Genomic DNA, 21,519 nt, shown 5'->3' on the forward strand with positions numbered 1-21,519 from the left:
TGTGAAGTTCTTCCCCTATTTTTGGGCTGCATGCTACTCAATCCAGCATATTTGCAATTTCTGCCACCTCAGTTCAAGATTTATTTGTTGTAGTTTTGGTTGCAGCCTGATTCCAGTGCTGTGTATTATGTCCATTAGTGTACAGCTCTACTGGAAGGGGCAGAAGGTCTAGTTGTTGCAGAAATACATAGATACAATGAGGTCACGCTCTGACCTCATTGTGGAATGAAATATAACTGAGTGAGTTGCTTTTGTGCTTTGTCTGCAGTGCTCCTGAATGGAATTATATTGATCCCAAACAAAAACAGGCTTTGGATAAGCAAGTAGATGATGGAGAATTTTGGTGAGCATCATTCATTAGTGTAATCTTTTGGATATTGTATGTGCAAATGTGGTTTTTAAGCAGTCCTTTCAGTTGGATGGAGAGAAACTGCTAGCACCAAGTTAACTCATGTGTGAGTTGTTAGCCTCTTGTTTATTTCCCTTCCCATTTAAATATTACCTTTTATTAGAGCTTGGATAGCTCAGTGCTTACTCAAAATATAGAGACCAGATGGTAATAAAATTAATGAAGTGGCAAGAATGAAGTTCATATGCTTCATATTTTGAGGCTTGTTTTTTTTTGCCTGAATGCTACACACTAATGAAATAGTTTAGATTGTTAGCAGGGAAAGAATCTGTTTACCCAGACCTGATGGAAAGACAGTGCCAGCTAGGTGATCGGGTAGATCGGTGTTGAACTCATATCAATCTCTCCTAGAGCAGAAAGATAAACACCTGCCATCTTTGAGGACAGTCAGCTGTGTGGGGCATAAAGCAGTGAGGGTTGGGAACAGACCTCTGCTTGCAGCATGAAGAGATTGAGGTCTGTTACTCACACACACCTACTAGAAATGGTAAAAAACATCAACAAAAGTTTTAAATCAATATACCAAACTGAGATGATTTTTCTGCAGAGTGACTCTTTCCTAAGGATCAGTTCTTACTCCCACTAAATAGCACTTTGCTGCTTGATTTGGTACACCAGTTTTATTGAGTTTTACTAAGCACAGTCCAAGAGGGATTGTCCATGACTGAGGATGACAGAAAATGATACCACTGAGCCTGTAATATATCACAGCTTTTGAGGACAGTTGTCTTCATATGAGATACAGCTCATCCAGGGAGTGGGAAATTTTGCTTCCCCAAAGCCAGACCTAAGACTCAAGAGTTCAATTAAATGGAGCTTTGGGCAATTCTGTACTATCAATATTTGCTTCCCCTCTGGGAGAGGCATCCACATTGCAGTCGTTTGACTGTTAGCTGATGAACTAACCACGGTCTTTCTGTGCTCCAGGATGGCATTTTCTGATTTTCAAAGGCAGTTCACTCGCCTGGAGATCTGCAACTTGACTCCTGACACACTGACGAGCAACGAGGTCAAGAAATGGGACCTGACCATGTTCAATGGACAGTGGATACGGGGTTCAACAGCTGGAGGCTGCCAGAACTACCCAGGTGGGGACCCAGCTGAATGGCCATTTGGTGAAATTAACAATAAAACCACAAAATTAACTTGCTTGTGTACTGGGGTTGGCCATGGTTGGGAAGGGTTGGGAGGTACAGCTTTCTCTATGTGGTTTAGATAGCAAGCCAATGTTTGGCAGTCTAAACCAAGACCTAATTTACACTTATTTCCCTGTCAGGGATAATCGGCCCACTGAGCATTTAATTCGTGGCTATATTCTTTTTTTTTTTTTTTTTTTCTCTTTGTGTGCTTCCCCTACTTACACAGCTTTTGCTACTGACTGGAATAATCCTCCAAAGGGCTGGGTAAGCCAAGAAAGTGTCATAGATCGATATGAGTGTTGTCTCACATTCATTTTCAGGTTAGAGCTCTGGAGAGGCTGCCTGATATTTGGTCCTCTTGAAACAAAACTAGCCTTAGCCAAGGACATTTGCTGGAGATAAATGACTGGCTGGAATTGATGGTATCAACTCCTCCTTCTTTATCCTTACAGCCTAGGAAATATCATTGATTTGCTATGGCTCCAGTTGATATACCGCATAGCTGTGAAATGCATAAAACCATGCAACACACTGGAAAGGTTTGGATAAACTCCAGGCAAATGTCCATCCAAAGAGATTTTCTCTGTAATTGTAGTGACAACCATTCTGGCTTCAATGACAACAAAATCTCCTCCTTTTGTTTTGCCTTGTGGACTTTTAGCAACATACTGGATCAATCCTCAGTTTAAAATCCATCTGGATGAACCAGATGATGATCATGAAGGGAGTTTGAATGAGCCATGCTGTACTATATTGGTGGGCTTGATGCAGAAGAACCGCAGGAGACAGAAGAGAATGGGAGAAGGTCTGCTTAGTATCGGTTATTCACTCTATCAGGTATGGTTTGTTCCTCATTGAAGGTTTTATTCACTGTTACTCTGGCAAAAATTAGTCATGTGTTATATCTTGACATTCAACACTGCATTTCAATAAGAACTAGATTTTGCAAGATGACTGAAAACCTTTCATTTCTTCCTGACCAACATTATGTGGGAAGATTCAGAAAAAAATTTGCTTGGTTTTTGTCCTATTTTAACAGGAAAAAGGTGTAAAACTGAGGCAGTTAATTTAGCAACAGGTTCAATGGGAGCCTTCTCTTTCAAAATCTAAATGGGGACAGGATCAGGGTGGCTGGCAATTCCAGATAAGTGGTTTTGATTACTGCTTATCATCAGTGCTCAGAAGTCATTTTCTTTATTTTTCCCCTTTTATTTGAAAAGTGTTTTGATTCTTTGTCTATAATGTTATTATTCTGCTTTGGCTTTGGGGTTTTTTTGGTCTTTTTTTTTTTTAATCTTTTTAATTTTCCCAGTATTGCTTCTCTGTTCATTAATATAACACAGGGAAAAAAGTCTGTAGTGCTGTCTCTAACTTTTGTGGTGTGAGGGCAGAGAAGCAAATACAAGAATTTTCAACCAGTATTATATTTCCCAACGTCATATCTGGAGAAAAGCAATTCAGTGTCCTATAGATTTCTCTGGATGAAGATAATTAGCCATCATAGGTGTGAGCAGATGGGAATCACTGACTTTTGTTAATATATCTTTGTGAAGAATGGTTCAAAACCAGGACGGATTTTGCTATTGGTTCTCACCTTGTACTTATCTTGAGTTGCTGTTTGTGTGATTGTCAAAAACCCCAGCCTACTGACATTCTAGAATTTGCACATGAAGGATGTTTGTCTGCTTGTATCTCTGAGAACAATCCTGAAGAAGATAGCAGAGCATTTTTGCTTTATATCTATTTCATCCCATCTGCCTCCTCTGAGATCCTTTTTCTGAGTAGAGTAGGCTTGGTGACTCTTAACAAGATGAGGCTTTTCTTCTGAAAGAAAAGGCTGCTAAATCATCTCATGTAGACACACAGCTAAGATCCAAGTTCCCAGGTCATGAACTGCTGTAGATTTATATCACTGCAGTTGATGCTGTGGCCAAGGACATATCAGATCTCTGTATTATACAAGGTAAAAATGTGTATGCCCAGCCCTACCTGCCTTGCAAAGCTTTTTAAAGTTGTGTAGCTCATCACTGAGCTTCTGACCTTCTAGTAAGTTGGATAAAATAAACAAGACCCAAAGGGCCATCTCAGGCAGTTCAGAAGCATTGTAGGGGTGATATTTTTAACAGCTTTTCTGTGCCTTGTGAGCAGAGTCTCTTTGGCTTTCACTGGAATCTGTACTCCTGAGGTTACTATTTGATCTTGAAAAAGCTACCTTATGTTCAGAGGTACAAATTTGCAAATATTTAGTTAATATTGGATGGCCAAACATTGAAGTTTGCTACTTGTTTTATGTGCCTTACAACAGTCTAGTCATCCTCAGGCTTCTTGCTGATGACAGCAGCCTTGTATTTTCATCAGCATTCCAGTAGCAGCAGGCTGGTAGATTTTAGGTCTACTCATTTTCATTTAGCAAAGTAGGGCCAACCTGATGATTTTTCTGTCTGAACTTTTCAAGGTTTACTGAAATACTTCCAACTGATAGTATCGTTCACAACACCATATCTGGAGAAAAGTGATCGTGTAGATTCCTCTGGAAGAAGGTCATTTTTCTTTTGGTACTGTTCTAGTGCAAGCTGGAACTTCATGGTAACTGATACTTACAACACATGGTAGTAAATGAGGATGAAAACTTAATGTCTGAAGGGGACTTTATCTGACTCTTTATCTAATGGTAGAAATGTGTATGTAGCAACCTTTTGACATCAGCACTTTCTTCTGGTTTCAGATTCCACAGGAGGTATGTAATCGTTGCTGAAGACTTCTACACTCCAGACGGGCCCTTCTTGTGTCAGTCCAGCTGCCAGGAGGATTTATTCCTTGATATCAACAGCTCCTCTTTATCACTGGACAACAATTTCATGTTCTAAATGACCATTTCCAAGGGACTGGGGCATAAAGCTTTGTTAGAAACATTTCTAATCCTGATTTCATTTATACCTCTTCACATTTGTCTCCCACTTATTTTGTATAACAGAGGTCAAAATTTGTTCAGTAGAGGTGAAGGCAGAGTCTCTGCACAGTAAAACTTAGAAAATGTAGCTAATATTTTTTAGAAGAAATGCTAGACTCTGTGGATCCATTCCTTTTATAGTTCTGAGCTGGGGCTTCTGGTAATGAAAAAAAAAAAACAACAGCTCAACCTCCCCAAATCCTCCTAGATGTCAATAGCAAGTTAAAGAGAATTTCATTCTTAAAGAAAGAGACCCCAGGGGTGTCTGGCAGTAGAAATAGCCTATACTCATTACTGAGGTCCAGCACTCTATACTGCCAATTTTTCCTAGGCTTTTCAGCCCTTTTCTTCTCTCTCAGTTAATGAATGTGTGGTCATGTAGCAATTAACTGTGTTCTTTTAACAGCCTTGAAGATGCAAAGGGAAAGTGAGCTTTATATGTTGAAGAAGATATGGGATCTGACTTCTTAATCTTTGCAGTCTAATCCTAGCTTAAGATAGATGGAGAGAAAGGACAGGGTTGTTGAATAAATAACAAATCCAATCTTATCTTTTGAACAAAGCAGGGGAGAAAAAGCATACTATTCTACAGTTTGTGACCCAAAAAAAAAAAAAAAAACAACAAAAAAAACCCCAACTGAATTATTTTTAAAGCTTTTGATAATATCTTTGTATGTTCTGAACTTAGACAGAAATCTTATCTGTATCTGATGTTCCACACCCTGTGTCAACTATTTAGCAGTTACTGTAGATCACTGAATCACACTTTTTGTAAGATGCCCCAGTGAAGCAAAAGTCATGAAGAGGAGATTCAAAGCAGAAATGTTATTCATACACTATTGTTTCTTGTTAAATCAGTTATTTTGTTTTATGAGCTATACCACATGTCACATTTAATAATATATTTATATTATAGAAAAATTTAGTACAATTTTTGCCACATTACAAAGGAGCACCTTTAGTATTACTAACAGAAATTGGTTAAATCATTTTATCTGGCTCCATAAATCTTATCGTTCTGACTACTATTACTTAGTTCTGTTTACTGTTCTTTTATGTGTGTCTAAAGAAATAGGAAACTGCAACTCCTATGCAACCAGGAGGTCTATCCCATACCATCAATTGCTGAAAAAGCATTCTGAAATTTAAATTTGTTCATGAGCAGCCTATGGAAGCAAAAAATATTAATTACATGGACAACTTCAGTAGAGTAGATAATAATTTGACCAGATTTGAGTGCACATTATGCTCTTTTTAGTTATTCTATACCATATACTGTGAAGAGGCATGTAAAGAGATAATATTTATAGAGAAGGGTACTTTTCTCTTCTAATTACCTGCCTGTTTCACATGATGGAACCCTGGTGGTTATCTCTTATGCCATCACTCAGAGATTTATTATTTTGCACTAAGAAAAACCTGAGATGGATTTTAAGCATTGAAATTTAAATAGGATTGCTAGCTTGCCAGTAAATTGTCAAAAGGTTTCTAATAAAAACATGTTTCCCACAGCTTGAAAATAACAAAGACATTCATCTGAACCGTGCTTTCTTCACAAGGAACCAGCCAGTAGCCCGATCTGAGACTTACATCAACCTGCGTGAAGTCTCCAGCCGCATTAAATTGCCCAAGGGAGAGTATCTCATTGTGCCATCCACATTTGAGCCTTACAAAAATGGAGAGTTCTGCCTTCGAGTATTTTCTGAGAAAAAGGTTAAAACTCGGTGAGTATTGTCTGTGTAAAGCTTTCTCTTCTGCTGACACGACCCATAAAGGTAAATGTCTGTGCTCTATCTACCAGCAATTTATGAGCAAAATAGGCTAATTTCTGGGACCTGTTTTCTTCCACTGTCTACCATATGTGACACATGTGTCCATGTTACGAAGACAAGGCTCTTCAAGTGACCTCTGGCGAGCACTGAAGTGGTAACTAGATCCCTCAGATCCATGAGATACAGCAGAAGTTCCCACAATTGAAGAGTGCAGAGGAAGGTTCTGAAAGTAGAATGATGGTTTTAAAAACTATTGTATCAACAGTAGCCACTGAATGAAAAAACAGGTGTCTGGATACAAGACAAGAACAAGGAGGCTGGATTTCCCAAGGAAAATAATGGCAAAGTTGGACAGACAGAGGAGGGATGGGAAACATTGGAAACAGGGAACCTAAAGACTTGTTCTGTGCATTTAGTAACACTTCATATTAAATAAAGCCTTTTTTTGCTAGTGATTTCAAGTTCAAGAAGTAGAGTCATAATTTCTGGTTATTTTAATTACTTGTTTGTTTTTCTTAGGATGAATGGTGATATGGTGGCTGCAAAACCATATGAGGTAAACACCTTAACTGGACAGACTGCTTTTTGCAGTAGACTTTTCTTCCATGTAGTGGGGAAAAACAGATGTGGGATTTTTATTTCTCTACTGAGCTGAGATGATGGTAGGTGAGCATCTACTATGTACTTCATGCTCAGGAGAAAAAGAGTTTGATTACAGAGATTCTTTACTTGCTTCTATGACTTAGCTTCGCATGTATTTCATGTACCTGGGCTCATGGGACACAAAAACTGCACACATCCAGACTTGGTTGAAACACATGAAACTGCTTTCAAGCAGTACAAGTAGAAGAAGATGGCGAGGGCACTAAGTGATCTAAGGATTTAAGGGGTGCTTCTGTCTTTACACAGAGCAAGCTCTCTTTTTCCCTTTCTTTAATGTGTCCCTTGTAAAGCTCTTTTGTGATATCCATGTCTCCCTTTTAAGAACCATGTTGTAAACCACACTCTTGGTCATCTCTTTCCCCTAGCCTCATGTTGATAACAAAGATATAGATGATGAGTTCAAGTCTCTATTTCAAAAGCTCTCTGGAGAGGTAAGTGGATTAAAACGAAAGAGAGAGAAAAAAAGGGAACCTCTGGCTGCTATGATTATGCTAATATTTGGCCTGCCAATTCCTTTTTCTGTCTGGTTTTCAAAAAACAGGCACTTCTCCCCTTTTATTAACTCACAGCTTCAATTCAATTTATTTTACAATAGAACACTTCTACTACATTTTTCCTCTTATTGGAGCAAAATGTGATTTGTTCACTCAGCAATACTAGGTATGGAATGACTTTGAAAATATGGGTGATGGAAGTGAGGACTATGAAGTGAGGACTATTCCATGGTGAAATAAATTGCCTATGGAGTTAGCATATAATTCCAACAGGAATAACTCCAATAGTGAGGACTATGAAGTGAGGACTATTCCATGGTGAAATAAATTGCCTATGGAGTTAGCATATAATTCCAACAATTGGCTATTTGTTCAATTGCTTCCTTTTTGTTTAAAAGCCCCAGGATTCAGAAAGCTGGTGGCTGAACTTTCTCTCTGTTGTTGCATTTTTGTATCTACAAAACCTGCTGTGCCAGCCTGTGGCTGCCTCTTTAGGTGTGCTCTTAATGAACAGGTGGCCGGTGGCAGTGAAGGAAGAAAACATCTTGTTAGTTAGAAAAGCATTTGTGAGTTTTGAGATGGGAATTTTATTATTGTTTGACTGCAGTATCTATAAACCTAAAAAATCTCAGATGCTCTCCCGAATCTTTTTAGCTGAGAAAGGAACAAGAGCAATGATCCAGCTCAGTCAAACCTGATAAAAAGTTAACATTTACTGGGCCACGTCCCCATGGCACCCAACAAAACGCTTATTTCCCACTTGAAATGCTAGGAAATATTCATGGTTTCTGAGGATTTCCTTCATGTGATGTCAGAAGGTAAATGTAGAGTTAGAAAAAAATCAAAGACTTTGCCCTAGAGTAGGATGACAGTGAATGGATATAGTTTGCCTCAAATGCTTTTCATCTTAACATTTTAAATGTGTTTTCTGTCCAGGACTGTGAAGTGACTGCAACTGAACTTCAAATTATTTTAAATAGGGTTTTGGCGAAGAGTAAGTATCCCTTATTTGATTCACATTGAATGCAGCTCAGAGGCATGGGCTGAAAATGAGGCATAAAGTTGCCCTTTGATCCAGACTGACACCTGCACGTCAATCTCTCAGCACACAAGCGGGATCTGTGCTGACAAAACCCAGCTCTGCTAGCTATGGGTGATGGAAAAATGAAGTTTTGTCTCAGCTGAATTTCTCCTGGCTTGCTGAACCTCTGCTACAAAGGGCAAAACACCACCTGGTGCTCCACTTAAGAGCTGCTTTCCACTGTCCTGTAGAGGCACCGTGTTCCTTCTGCCCTCTCTGAAGGACCACTGCTGGTCAGCCTCGTCACAGGAGCTATTCATCTGCTTTCACTGTAGGAAGCTATTATTTTGCTGAATACTTTCTGTAGGCAGATAGAGGCTCACCACTCCCAAATCCAAAGCATTCCCTTTTAATGCTCCTGCCTTAAAAAAGCTGTGTTAATCAGCTGGAAGGAAATGGTGGAAGAAAAGGCAGAGCATTTGCTTTGCTAGCAAGATTTTAAGGCAAATAGCAACTCCAGCATGGTCTGCAGAAAACAATTGTGTCTAGAAGTATTTCTGACTTTGACTTTTTCTTCCCTTTTGTCCAGGAAAGGATATAAGAAGTGATGGATTCAACATTAACACTTGCAGGGAGATGATCAGCCTTTTAGATGTATCCTTTGGATGTAATCACCTTTAAAGTTTCTGGAACTCCTTTGCAAAACTTCTTGATGAGATAAGGCTAAGGTTACGTGTCTGTTGTCCTGGCACATAAAGTTCAGCCAAGCTGCTCTATCAGCTCAGAGCGGCAGAAAACTGAATCATTTCATTGTCAGCTGCTTCTCTCACCTGCTCTATATCTCTCCTTGCTTAAACCTTTCCCTAAAAATAGCAGGGAAGAGAAGCAGGAACGTTCTGCCTGGACACACCACCAGTGTGGTCTCAGATGCATGCACAGCACGCTCTGCAGGAGGCAGATTTTAAGCACAGCTCAGCTTCCATCTCTAAATCGGGTACTGCTCATAGAACACAGAGCTCAAAGCAGCAGAGACAGACTGGAAGGCTTTCTCCCTTCTGTATAACTTGTAGGGCATCTGGGAGCTGATGAGCTTGGCACAGCTAAAGGAAAGTAGTCAACTCTTCTGGCCAGAACTACCTTGATGCATGGGGAAGGGCTAAGTAGCAGGGCTGAGATCCATATTGACAGGGTATAGGGTTGCACTAGTGCCGGTCTCATGACATGGTCATACTGAGGTCAGAAGGGATTAGCTGTGGTGCACTGGCCTACACTCCACAACCTCCTAAATCCATAAGAGCAGCTCAATATTACTTATTTCTCCATAATTTCCCATAGGAAGGGATGTTTAAGACCCTGAAGGGTACAGGTGAGCACTCCGTAGCCTACTGTTACTGTTCACTCACAGTTCCTTCCTTTCCTTCCTCTGGTTTCTAACACTTGTCTACCACAAGACCAGTCATTTGTTTCCCAAAGGACTTCAGCCTACTCTTAACTGCACAAAATTGTGTTTATGTATTTAGGAATCCCATGTATCATTCCTCAAGACTGCAGGTATCCTGGAAATTCTTGGCATACATTTAGCTAAGCAAATGTAAAGCATGTGGGCATGTCTGTGTGAGATAGAGATGCATTATGAATCAGAACTTAAATTGCATTAAGATTATACTGTGTTGGGTGAGCTATTTTTAATTGCTGGTTGCTCTCCAGATTTGGTAAGAATAGAGGGATCCTAATTTTTGAATCATTACTTAACATTCCAAGACTAATGGGACCGGCTCCTTGGGGCTTATAGAATTCAAGAAGCTTTGGATGAAGATTCAGATGTATTTGGTAATGTAATATTTCTTTCTCTCCTTCCCTTACAGCTGTAAAGTAAAGATCCAGAAGTATGGGAGGGGTTAAGGTATACACGGAAGATTTCCTTGTCATATTGTTGGAATTTGTTCCAAGGCCCAAGAAACATCTCCGGTTTAAAAGGACACAAGCAGATCCTCTTTCACTTTAGCCCCACCGTTCTCATAATTTGAAAAACCTGAAAAACCAGATTAATTCCTTTCTGTTGTTGGCAAAGGCAGTTCTCTCTGCTGCCTGCTGTATTAAAGCTCATATGAGCTCGTTCCTCTGCTGCTGAGGTGTGCTACTTTGCCAGCTGGGCAACAGTGTGCAGAAGAAACATTTTTTGATCTACCAAAAGCCTGTCTTTGTATTTTTAAGTTCTATACACATGCTGAATTATATTTTTCTGATATCAATAAGTTCACCCAGAATCCAGCAGTCTAAGGGAAGGTCAAATCTGTATCTGCTTTGTTTGATAACATCCCTTTCAGGCAAGTCTGCTGCTACCATGATTGATGCTGGTCAGCTCGGAGCATCTGTCCCAGAGGTCCATTAGTTCAGCTTTCCTCCATCCTGGGGTTGCTGTTGGCAGAACAACCCTGGGAGCCAATTCCAGTCTGTGCTGTAGGTCTGGGTGATTTCTAATTCTGGATAATAAACCTGCTGGCAGTAGGAAGCATCTGTCATCTTGTCTGAAATACTAAGAAAAATGGACTTTATCTACTGCAGTGTTTGCCAAGTGATAGGATATTTTCCTCAATGGCCTGTCCTAACATGGAAGCAGGCAAGCTGCCAGCCCATGGGAACGTGTTTCCCAGTCTGCCCTGCCTGCCAGTAGCTACTTGAAACACTTCCCTTGCTCATTAACGTTTCAAAGAGCTTCGGCTGGTAGGGGCAGTCCATCCCAGCCAGCAGAAACCTGAAGTTGTGTGCACATAACTTAAGAGTTCCCACATTCCCTCTTTCCTCTGCTGCAGGCAATCTATAGGAAGGTGGACAGAGACTACTCGGGTACCATTGATTCTCATGAGATGCGAAATGCTCTCAGTGAGGCAGGTGAGCTTTGTGATTGCCATTGGACCAGAGTGGTTCTCCATTAAAAAACACGAGGAGAGCAGTGGGGACTTTTCATGGCTTTGCTTCCCTCCCATCTCCTAAATCAGAGCATAGCAAGTGCTGTTCTCTTGTCCTGATAGTTCTTTTGCTGTTATATACATCAAAACTCATCTGTTCTGCATTCAGTACTACAGATATTTTTGTCCATGCTGTGAGTATTGCTTATCTGTCTGATTATTATTTGCTCTATTTCTGGCCTCGTTATTTCCTAATCTAATTGTTTCCCTTCAGAGTTATGTCCAGTCTTTCTTTTCCCTCCTTTTCCTTCTACCACCTGTCTCTACAGTGGAGAAGGTGCAAAACTGATCCAGACATTCCCCAACCAAATCCTCTGCGATGTGCTGGCCATTTTTGGAGCAGTGCTTGCCCTCTCAGGGCTACCTACAGGAGCGCTGTTTTTTTTGTTGTTGTTTTTTTTTTAATCTCTCTCCTGGAGTGTATGTAGATGATCCAAAGGCAGAAATAGCACTGATATGGGCCTGAATACAGCCCAATATGTTATGTGAGAAATTGGCTCTACTGCAATCACTGCTATTCAACTGCAGCACCAAGACTCGCTAATTAGGGATTTATCTGGGAACATGGGATTGCTTATGCTGTGAAACAGTGCAAAGTATGCAGTTGGACAGAATGCTATGGGAGAACTTCTTGCCTCTCTTCACCCAGCACAGTGTGCTTTGGAAGAGACCCACAGCAGAGGTGGGTGATGATGGAATCCAACAGACCTGGGTGGAAGAGTCCTCCATCTTTCACCTGGCTCTGCCTGCAGATGCAGCAGTCCATGGATAAGTCAGATGAAAGATGGCCTAGTAACGGCCGTGTCAGTGATTTGTGTACTTCCCATGCCTTCAGGTTTCGTGCTCAACAACCAGGTGCAGCAGAGCATTGCCATTCGGTACGCCTGCAGCAAGATGACCATTGATTTTGATGGCTTTGTGGCCTGCATGATCCGCTTAGAGACCCTGTTCAGTAAGTGCCTCTGTTTATCAGTCAAGGGAAATTCCTGAAAATGTTGGGATTTCATTAATATTTTGTGTCTTAATTGTGAATATAGCAGATTGCAAGGAAAGGGGAACGTGACAGCAAAAATGTGTCTGTTTGAGAAATCAGAAGAGCAATAGCAAATGCCTTCTGTCTGGATGACCACGGAGTGTGGGGGTGCTCCTCTGCTTTACAGTCATGTATGCTTCTTGTTCAGTGCTCTGGTCACCAGCTTGTACCCACTAAATGGTAATGTTTATCCATTAGGATCCTTACTCAGACCTGATTCACAGCTTTGTTGCCATACCATATCAGATGCTATTGTGTTGGATGCTGTAGTTGTCCTGCTGCCAACTCGCAGTTTTCTGCTGTAGATGTAACTATTCTGCCCCATGATGTGACCTACAAATCACTTGTAAGAGGAAAGAAAAACAGCTGTAGTATTCTCTTGCAGAACTGGTCTAGATTTCCAGTAGATCATGGCAAAAGGCCAATTCTCTACATTTTGTCTAACTTGCCAAACTGTAGTTTTCATCTAATGTTTTTGTTTGTTTTTTTACCCTTTTCTACTTTTCAGGAGTGTTTGATCTGCTAGATAAAGACAAGAGTGGAGTTGTTCGGCTCTCTTTAGCAGAGGTGAGGCTGGTCAGATTAATGTACTATGTCGTTAAGCTACAGTAATGGACTGCACTAATATATTTCTTTAGAATCTCTCCTACACATAGTAAATGCAACAGCAATTCAAAGGAAAACTTTGTTTTTGTAGCAAAGATCTTCAGCTCAGAAGGCCTGTCCAAATTAGTAAAATGAATATTTATCCTATGTGAGTAAAAAGTAAAGATATATTCAGAATACCTAAGGTTTCTTGGGAAGTTGCTTACACAGTGAGTTTTACTGTCTACTTTTGGTAGGCAGTGGTCAATTCATTAGAAAACACACAGCAGGAAAATGTTATTTTCTGACAGAAAATGAACTGAAAAACATGCCAGAATTAGAAGAGACCTTTTTAGATGCCAGGTCTCTTTTTTCCCCTATTGTTTTTAATGCAAATTTCTCCTGTTGAAACTGTAACAAAAGCCATCATCTTCAGCCTTCCCCTTTCAGGATACAAATTTATCTCAGGAAACAGAGCTGGAAGGGGCCCCAAGAGGTCCATCCAATTAGTCCTTACTGCTGAAGACTGGCTCAAAGGGAGGAAGATGGCTAGGAGGCCCTGTGACCTTCAGTCACAGATAGTTAAATCTAGCAGAAAGAATACATTGCTAAATCTACTGTTTTTCAAATACCATGCAGCTTACCCTGGAGAATAGATCATGCCTCAAAAGAGACCCTACTTGCAATGTCTGAAGCCAATCCAGGCAAAGAATTTCCCCAAAGTTTGACAGCAGATGGATGCTTCACATAGAGCAGATTACAACACAGTTTTGGCCTTTCCAAGCCTGCTCCCCTGGAGCTTTTGTGCATTGCCCTGGTGACACACCATGAGCCTCACAGATGGTCTGACTCCTTGTTTTGCCTCTCCCGCAGTGGCTGTGCTGCACACTGGTTTGAGTTGAGATCGATGAATTCAGCAGAGAGATCCGAATACAGAATCGCTCCTTCAGATTCTCCCTGCTTGGGAAAGCAGAGATAAACTTGTTTTTATTATTGTCAAGTTATTTTCTTCCATGATAAATGATTTCCCGTCAGTTAGAAAGTAAATATACTCTTGAACAAGACCCCAAAGAAATAAAACAAACAAGCCTAAACCTACCTTCTGTTACTTCTGCCCAAAGAGTATTTCTGTGTGTCATGCTGAACTGTCACAAATTCTGACTTAGCACAGATGGGCTGGGGGAGGTCTGACTTGTAGCTGTCCATAAAAATTCAGCAGAGTTCATAAACCAGGACAGGAGACCTCTTAAGAGCAACATAGCGTGTGCTTCGCAAAGAGAAGCCCACGCTCATAGAGCAGCCAATATTTGTTTCTCCCCTGGCTATCTCCATTCCTAGTTGTCCACTTTGACTATACCCACTGCCTGCAGAACTTGGGGGTTAAGAGGTTGGAGGCAGAAGATGAACTGCTCAGAGCTCAGGGGAATAGGGCATAGACACAGCCCCAGGCCTGAGCAGAGAATTAGGCAAACATGACATACCTCCCTAAGTCTTTTTTCTGTAGAATTATGAAGATTGGAGAAGATCTTCAAGGTCATCTAGGCCAACTGTAGACCTGTTGCCCCCACACCCACTAACCCATGTCCCTCGGTGCTACATCTCCACGGTTCTTGCACACCTCCCGGGATGGTGGTTCCACCATCTCCCTGAGCAGCCTGTGCCAATTCACCACCGCTCTTTCTGAGAGGAAGCTTTTCGTATAGGAAGAGAAGCAGGGATGGAAGGCCATGGGCAAGCTAGTGCAGCTACTTCAGATGAAGTTGTTTCCTGTCAGTTCTTGTCCATTTTAATGCCCAAAGGTGGGGTCTGAAGTTATATGGGATGAGTGATGGGAGCCCTGAACCTCATAAAGGCAGGCACAAGGGGAGAAATGATGTGTATGTAGAGTGTTGTGGAGCTTGGGTGTATGAGGAATGTGCTGATGTGGCTCATGATTCACAGAAGAAGCCCACAGTCACTGGATAACAGTTCATAAAATCTTCTAAAACATTTGTCCTTTAAAAAAATCTCTCTGCATTTTAATTTAATAGGAGAAGAGCAAATAATAACACAGCAATGCAGGCAAGTTAACCTAGCAGTCCTTTTAGCAAACAGAAAATATTTCTGTAAGTTCCAGTAATGATTTGACAGAATGACATCTGTTTGACACTTTCTCTGAGAGCTGCAGGTGTGCAGAGCTGTGTCCCTAGGGCAGATGTGGGAATGAGGCTCTGTCTCCATCTTTCCCCAGAGCTATGTTTGAGAGGTCTCTCTTCACACTCACTTGTTCCTTTTTCTTCAAGCAGGAATACATGCTTTGTGACAGCCCCAAGCCTCACTTTGACATCTTCTAGCATCTCATGTTAGTACTGGTTACAACCACATGTCCTTTTGCAGTATACCACTCTACCTTCCTAATAAATGGTATTTGCTAAAGAGAAATAAGTACCTTTCAGTTCAGAACACAGAGTAAAATCAGCCAGTGGAGAACTGTAAGTTTTCCCCTGCTGTCGCTGTCCATATATCACTTATGATGACAGTCATACAGCTGCCTTGGGTTACCACAACTGTCTTGTGGTAGACAAAAATCCCTGACCAACAATGAATACCTAGGTACCTCCAACTGCCTGAGAGACTGAGCTACCTGGGAAAGCTGGGGTCTCCAAAACCTTGGGAATTTTCTAGTGAGTGCTCTGCCTGTTTGGTAGGATGAACATGTCTTTCCCTGCCCTATATCTTGAGCATGCAATGCGTCTCCTTACTCACCATGCAGTAGAGTGAGCTAACAGCTTGCAGCTTTGGATTTGCTTTCTGCTCACATTCACTATTCATGAGTTCATTCCAATTATGATCGCAGAGAGGCCTCTCTCAACAGAACTGGGAAAACTCGTACATACACAGAAATCCACTGCATGCTCCCAGTTCTTCTCCCCTTACATCAAACGAGGTCCTCCAACACAATAATTCTCACCGTTATCTCAGTGACTCTCACCCTGTGCTGCATGGACAGAGTGCTGCATTCCATCTTCCTTTATCTTTGGGAAGCAGGCAGCTCCAGAGGAGCCACCTCCTCTTTCATTTGTTCTTTGAGGACAGGACTTGAATCCTGGACACCGACTGCTCAAAAATAAGCCTTTTTTTTTTTTTTTTTTGGATGGAACACACATCTCTTTTTCACTTGATACATTTACAGGAAAATGATTAAAATCCCATTCTTTCCTTTATGCTGCAAGATGAACAAATGTCTGTGCTAATCAGCTCTACTAGTTAGTCTTGAAGGAACTGTAATGCTGCTGGCTAAAATGCCCACAGCAGCCCTGGTGACAGCAGTGTGGTGGGCTGAGCCAGGGCTGGGGCATCCAAACTTCCTGCACTTACACCTTGCTACTTGGCCATGCTTCCTTATCAGAGCTGTGAAGCACCACTGACTCCTGCTAGATTTCAGTGGGTCTGTCATGGGGAATTATAATGCAGGCAAGTCATAAAGGCTCATGAATTTGCGATGCATTCCCTGTCATTATGAAAACCTTGCTAAATGGCATGATCAGCACTTTACAAATGAAGTGGGGCGAAGAAGACTCCCACGGACACTCTGCAATGGCTCCTCAAAGCTTTCCAGACTCTCTCCACTTTGCTGTAGAAATGTTTTCAGTTGCACTGCAGCCTAGTGAGCTGAAAAATTGAGTTCTCTGCATTGTTCCTTTAAAATGTGATTCATATTTGACTGATTTTTAATCGTCTTATGCTTGTTTACAGAGTAACTTCCCATGAACATAGCTCCTACTGCATCAGAATCTGACACCAGCTTTACACCAGCTTAAATATCTATACAAGGTGCAAGGCAATCACTGTGATTTGGGATTCTGCCTTTGAGCTAGAAGTACGAAAAGAATCAACCTTGTCTGTGCAGCTATCTGCCACCTGCTCATCCTCTCAGAATGGGAGATTTGCAGAAGGATCTCTTACTTTTGCATCACTACAGGCTAATGATCAGATTCATGGCTCACAAGTAGGCACAGAAGGTGCATTCCTCTTCAAGCTCCTTTTCATTCCTTCACTTCAGACAATCCCACTGAATCTGACCCAATGCTATGTGTTGGTTTTTCATTTTCCTACAGCTCAGACAACCTGGCAGGCCTGGAAGTGCTGAGGTACTGCGAGCATGTTTTTCCTTTCCATCTTATTGAGGATGCATCCAAAATCCCCAGCCTGCTGTTGTTGTTTTCCTAGCCTAAGCTTATGGGCTGAAAATTCAAATAAAGTTCATAAAGCAAGTGAGATTGTGGGTGCGAAAGGAACCCACATTCCAAAGCTTTTGAAGTTTCTCCACCACTAATGATGTCCCCAGTGATAGTTAATCTTAAAGTAGTGCCCTGCTGCTGCCTGACAAGCTTGTTGCCATGGTGTCTCTCTCTCTGTATAACTGGCACGTACAGCATAAAATCCTCTCTTCCTTTAATAGAGCAAATTACTCCAGTTGCTACTGTTGGCCACTCATTAACTCCTTCCCCTGTCTTTGAAGCCTTGTTGAACCTCTCACCTGAAATGCAAGCTCCCATAGTCACAAACAGCCAGTGGATGTGGGCAGGAGGGTTTGCTGGTGTGGTTACTGGGAGGGATGGGTATACCAGAATAAGAGAGCGGTTTAGAAAATTATCTGAAGGAACAATCTCAGGAGGTGGACGAGAGAAGCACCTGAGCAAATGGTGTGAAAACACCCAGGGGGAAGCAGAACGAGTCAGCTTTTAGCAGTGCACAAGCAAAGTGATGTCAGGAACTGGAGAAAAGCGCTTCTTCTTCAGCTCTTGCTTCTTTCAGGAAGGAAGGCACGTGCATTATCTTCATCATACACTGGGCTGACTCGGAAAATCAAGTGCTCTTCTCTTATTTGGAAAACTCTGCAGACATTACTGTTTTAATCTGTTCACTCAGCTCTAAATGTGTGAAAACTCCATCGCTGGCTCAAGGGATGATTCATGTATTTCTTCTAACTCAGCTCCTATTCATGCAAAGGAAAAAAAAAAGGAATGATGCTGTCTTTAAGTTCAGACTTGCTGCTCTACTTCTCAGCATGATCTCTCAAGCAACTTAAGCTGCCTAGGCTAGTTTTAATGGACAGTCTTGGACTGGATCTTCCTGTAAAGGCAACAGTGAGGGACTTCTATCATCTTGCATCATTTCAGCTGTCTTTACTTTCCCAAACCATTTCTTATATCCTTTCTTTTATTCTCCTAACTACACTGACGGTCACGTTTTTATCTCCGTTGTATTCTTCATTTTGGCTGATGATGTAAATTGTTCCAGCATTCCTCTCTTTTCTTTAAAACAGTGAGGGAGGAGCTCCAGACAACCTGGGCTATCAGTTGGGTTGTGGAGTGGGACATGGTAATCTTTTCTAGGGTTCCACCAAAATTCACCAGTGCTGCCTAATTCATACCTAATTCACCTGAATTCACACCTGTTTTCTCCTTTTCTTTACTCAGCCCTGTAGCTTCAGGGGGACAATATTGAACGTCCCCCAGGATTGTCCTTGCCTCTTCAGTGGCACCACAGGCTGTGCAGAGAAAATAAGCAACTTTGGCCCCACTGAGGGCCTACTCTTAGAAACAAAAGCAAAGCAGCTGATTTATTACCAGGAACCCATTCTCTCATTGCCTGTAACCCCCTCAGGGAAATCAGGCTACTCCTTGGCCAGCTGGAAGAAAAAGAATATAGAATATGGCATTGTGATGTTGCAACATCGTTGCCTTCTTTATAAATAAAGGGAATCCTTTTGGCACAGCCTAGCTACAGATAGCACAGGATTTGGGATTTCCAGAGATTTTCACTTCTGTGTCTTATTGGCTCTGCTTGACTTTAGCATGTCCAGAGAAGGGCAACGAAGCCATTAAAGGTCTAGAGCACAAGTTTTATGGAGGAAAAATGAGGGAACTGGGATTGTTCTGTCTGGAGAAGAGGAGGCTCACAGGGGACCTTACCGTACTCTACAACTGCCTGAAAGAAGGTTGTGGTGAGGTGGGGCTTGGCTTCTTATCCTTGATAACAGAGACAGGATGAGAGAGAATGACCTCAGATTGAGCCAGGGGAGGTTCATGCTGGATATTAGGAAAAACTGGCACAGGCTGCCTAGGGAGGTGGTGGTCACCATCCCTGAAGTGTTCAAGAACTGTGATGTGGCACTAATGGAGATGGGTTAGTGGGCATGGTAGGGGATGGGTTGATGGTTGGACATGATGATCTTAGAGTCTTTTTCAGCCATAATTATTCTATGATAATCCATCTTTAAAGCCATACATGTAGGCCTGACAGGGAAAGAAAATATTTTATTTGATACTTGGTATCAGGAAGACACCTGGCACACTCACTATGAAAACTAGCTTCCACGTATTTGTAAAATCATGTATGTTTTCATGAGCTGTAATCATACCCTTGGACTGCTGTGTAGATTTTCCCAATGTACTGCCAAAGCAGGTAGGAACCCTCAGTATTTTAAGAGGCTTTGTGTCTGACTCAGTTTACAGTAAATCATATTTTAGGAGCTCCCTATCCTTGTCCATTAATATTTGTTGAGTTAGGATGAAGAAATGCAGTGTTCATCCAACAGAAGGTTAATCTCATTCAATGGTAGAGTGAGGCTAAGTAAACCAGCTCTGATATGGGGGGATCTTCTCCTCCACTGGTCCCTTGGTGGGCAACTTCTGTCACAAGTAGAAGGACATTGCTTTGTGTGACTGCTTCTGGGGAAATGGGAATTGTAAATGCAAGAAAATAGGAAAATATGCTTGGTTTCAGAAAGAATCAGGAAGGAATTAATGAAACGGAAGAAAGGAGGTTAAAGGAACATGAGGAAATGACAAAGGAGCAATCTGGTCTCTAATTTGTAAAACATCTTCAGTGAAAGTCCTGAGAGAACGCACCCTCTGAAGCAGCAATTGTGAACTTAATAATAATGAGCATGTAGTTGATTCTAGAAGAGAGTGCAAGCCTTTTACAAGTTCATTTAATTGGAACTCATCTTGCTTTTGGGTTGGAATTTTTGTGTGTGTGTGTTTTTACAGGGACTGATAATGTCTGAATTTCAGACATGCTAGTCTGGTGCATGACAGCTTGAAGGAGGAATAATGTGACTGAATTCTAGTGACCAGGGTGAAAAGTGCACAAACAATAAAGAAGCTTCATGAAGAGGGAAAATAAAATGATCATGTGTTGTATGGTGACACCAATAAAGGGGAAAATTGGGACTTTAATAATGGTGTGGATCACACCAAATATTTCCTTGTCTTCTAACAATTGGCAGACATCTTAAGTGCAGCCTTCAGGCTTAGAAGTCTGATGTTCAGTTCTCCTTTTCACTAGTGACTTCCAGGGCAGGGCATCCTTGCTGTACTCACTCAAACTGCTACCACCTGAATTTAGAACCTCAGCCTCAGAGCTCAGACTTGCCTATGTTCTGTTGCCACCTGCCTGTGGGGATGCCTCAGCTTGGAGGTGCTGAATTCCTTTACATGTGCAGAAATATTTTAGTTTTGTGAGTTTTTGGCATCTAGCTCTGACTCAAGGACATCCAGATTCCAAGTGCAAAGTTTTTTCTAGAAAGAAATCCTCTGAGATGTTCAGTCCCAGAGGCATATCACAGTATGTCTGCAGCACATCAGGAGGGTCTGGTTCCTTTTGAAATATAGTGATATCACTGCTTCCGTGTGAAATGTGTCTATGGGGAAGTTGTGTCCCTGCTGCACACATTCTCTCCCTATCCTTGGTGATGTAGTGGTTTAAGCCCTTGACAAGGATGGACAGAAGAAGGTCTGTTTCAAACCTTTCTTCTCTGCAGGTGATTCATATTAATGTCTCCCATTCCCAGGAAAGGCTCTACCACCATGGTGGTCTTGGAGGGGAGAATCCTCTCCACTCCTCTTCTGGAAGCTATGCCACTGCACTAAACAAATGCAAATACTCAAATACCAGAAAAACAGAAAGCCAAAGTGAGAGAGAGCCCCACTGAGGGTAAAGCCCCTCCATGGAGCTGTGTAGCCTGAGGTCTGAACTCCAAAATAAGGGCTATGCCATTTTGGAATGTAATGGCAATGCATAATGATGACGTCCTATTGTTAATGGGGAGGTTTACATATCTGAAGACAAGATACATTTTATAAGTGCCGTACACAGGACAAGTCTTGAAAAATCAAGTAGTCGTCAAATTAGGACATCCGCTTCTCTGAGTTCCTATACATAGAACAGTTAAAATTTTTACAGATGTCAGGAGTATTATTTTTCCATTTCAGTTTTGAACTACTCCAAACACTCCAGTTTTGGGGTTTTTGTAATTTAAAATAGGATGTGTAAAGTAGCATTGCCCAGATGACTTAATTTTATTTGAAAGTAGATGGCAATATGATGATAATTAGCTTAAGGATGCTTGGAAATATTTTCATCCCTAAACTCAGGATTGTTACATGGATGGATAGAGACAGCTAAATCAGAATAGAAGCCTTTCTGAGGGTGTTC

General features: G+C 41.5%; 1 protein-coding gene across 4 annotated transcripts in view; it reads left to right on the forward strand.

Annotated features, from left to right (window-relative positions):
• Positions 1-21,519, forward strand: part of LOC136052167 (calpain-8-like) — a 56,438-nt gene that overhangs the window by 13,130 nt on the left and 21,789 nt on the right. The window contains exons 8-21 of one of the 4 annotated variants that reach the window (XM_065742109.1): positions 269-343; positions 1,337-1,497; positions 2,210-2,385; positions 4,274-4,285; positions 6,011-6,222; positions 6,790-6,826; positions 7,299-7,364; positions 8,364-8,421; positions 9,038-9,102; positions 10,210-10,278; positions 11,262-11,340; positions 12,253-12,369; positions 12,959-13,017; positions 13,909-14,145. In XM_065742109.1, coding sequence (XP_065598181.1) covers positions 269-343; positions 1,337-1,497; positions 2,210-2,385; positions 4,274-4,285; positions 6,011-6,222; positions 6,790-6,826; positions 7,299-7,364; positions 8,364-8,421; positions 9,038-9,102; positions 10,210-10,278; positions 11,262-11,340; positions 12,253-12,369; positions 12,959-13,017; positions 13,909-13,932 — 1,210 coding nt within the window. In that variant the 3' untranslated portion in view covers positions 13,933-14,145. Of the gene's footprint in view, positions 1-268; positions 344-1,336; positions 1,498-2,209; positions 2,386-4,273; positions 4,286-6,010; positions 6,223-6,789; positions 6,827-7,298; positions 7,365-8,363; positions 8,422-9,037; positions 9,103-10,209; positions 10,279-11,261; positions 11,341-12,252; positions 12,370-12,958; positions 13,027-13,674; positions 13,782-13,908; positions 14,146-21,519 lie in introns of those variants that run through there. The other 3 variants (XM_065742367.1, XM_065742278.1, XM_065742198.1) reach the window with 3 other exon arrangements.

The sequence above is a fragment of the Cyrtonyx montezumae genome, unplaced genomic scaffold, assembly GCF_038088225.1.
Source record: "Cyrtonyx montezumae isolate F1298 unplaced genomic scaffold, pur_monq_1.0 scaffold_0, whole genome shotgun sequence".
Taxonomy (NCBI): Eukaryota; Metazoa; Chordata; class Aves; order Galliformes; family Odontophoridae; genus Cyrtonyx; species Cyrtonyx montezumae.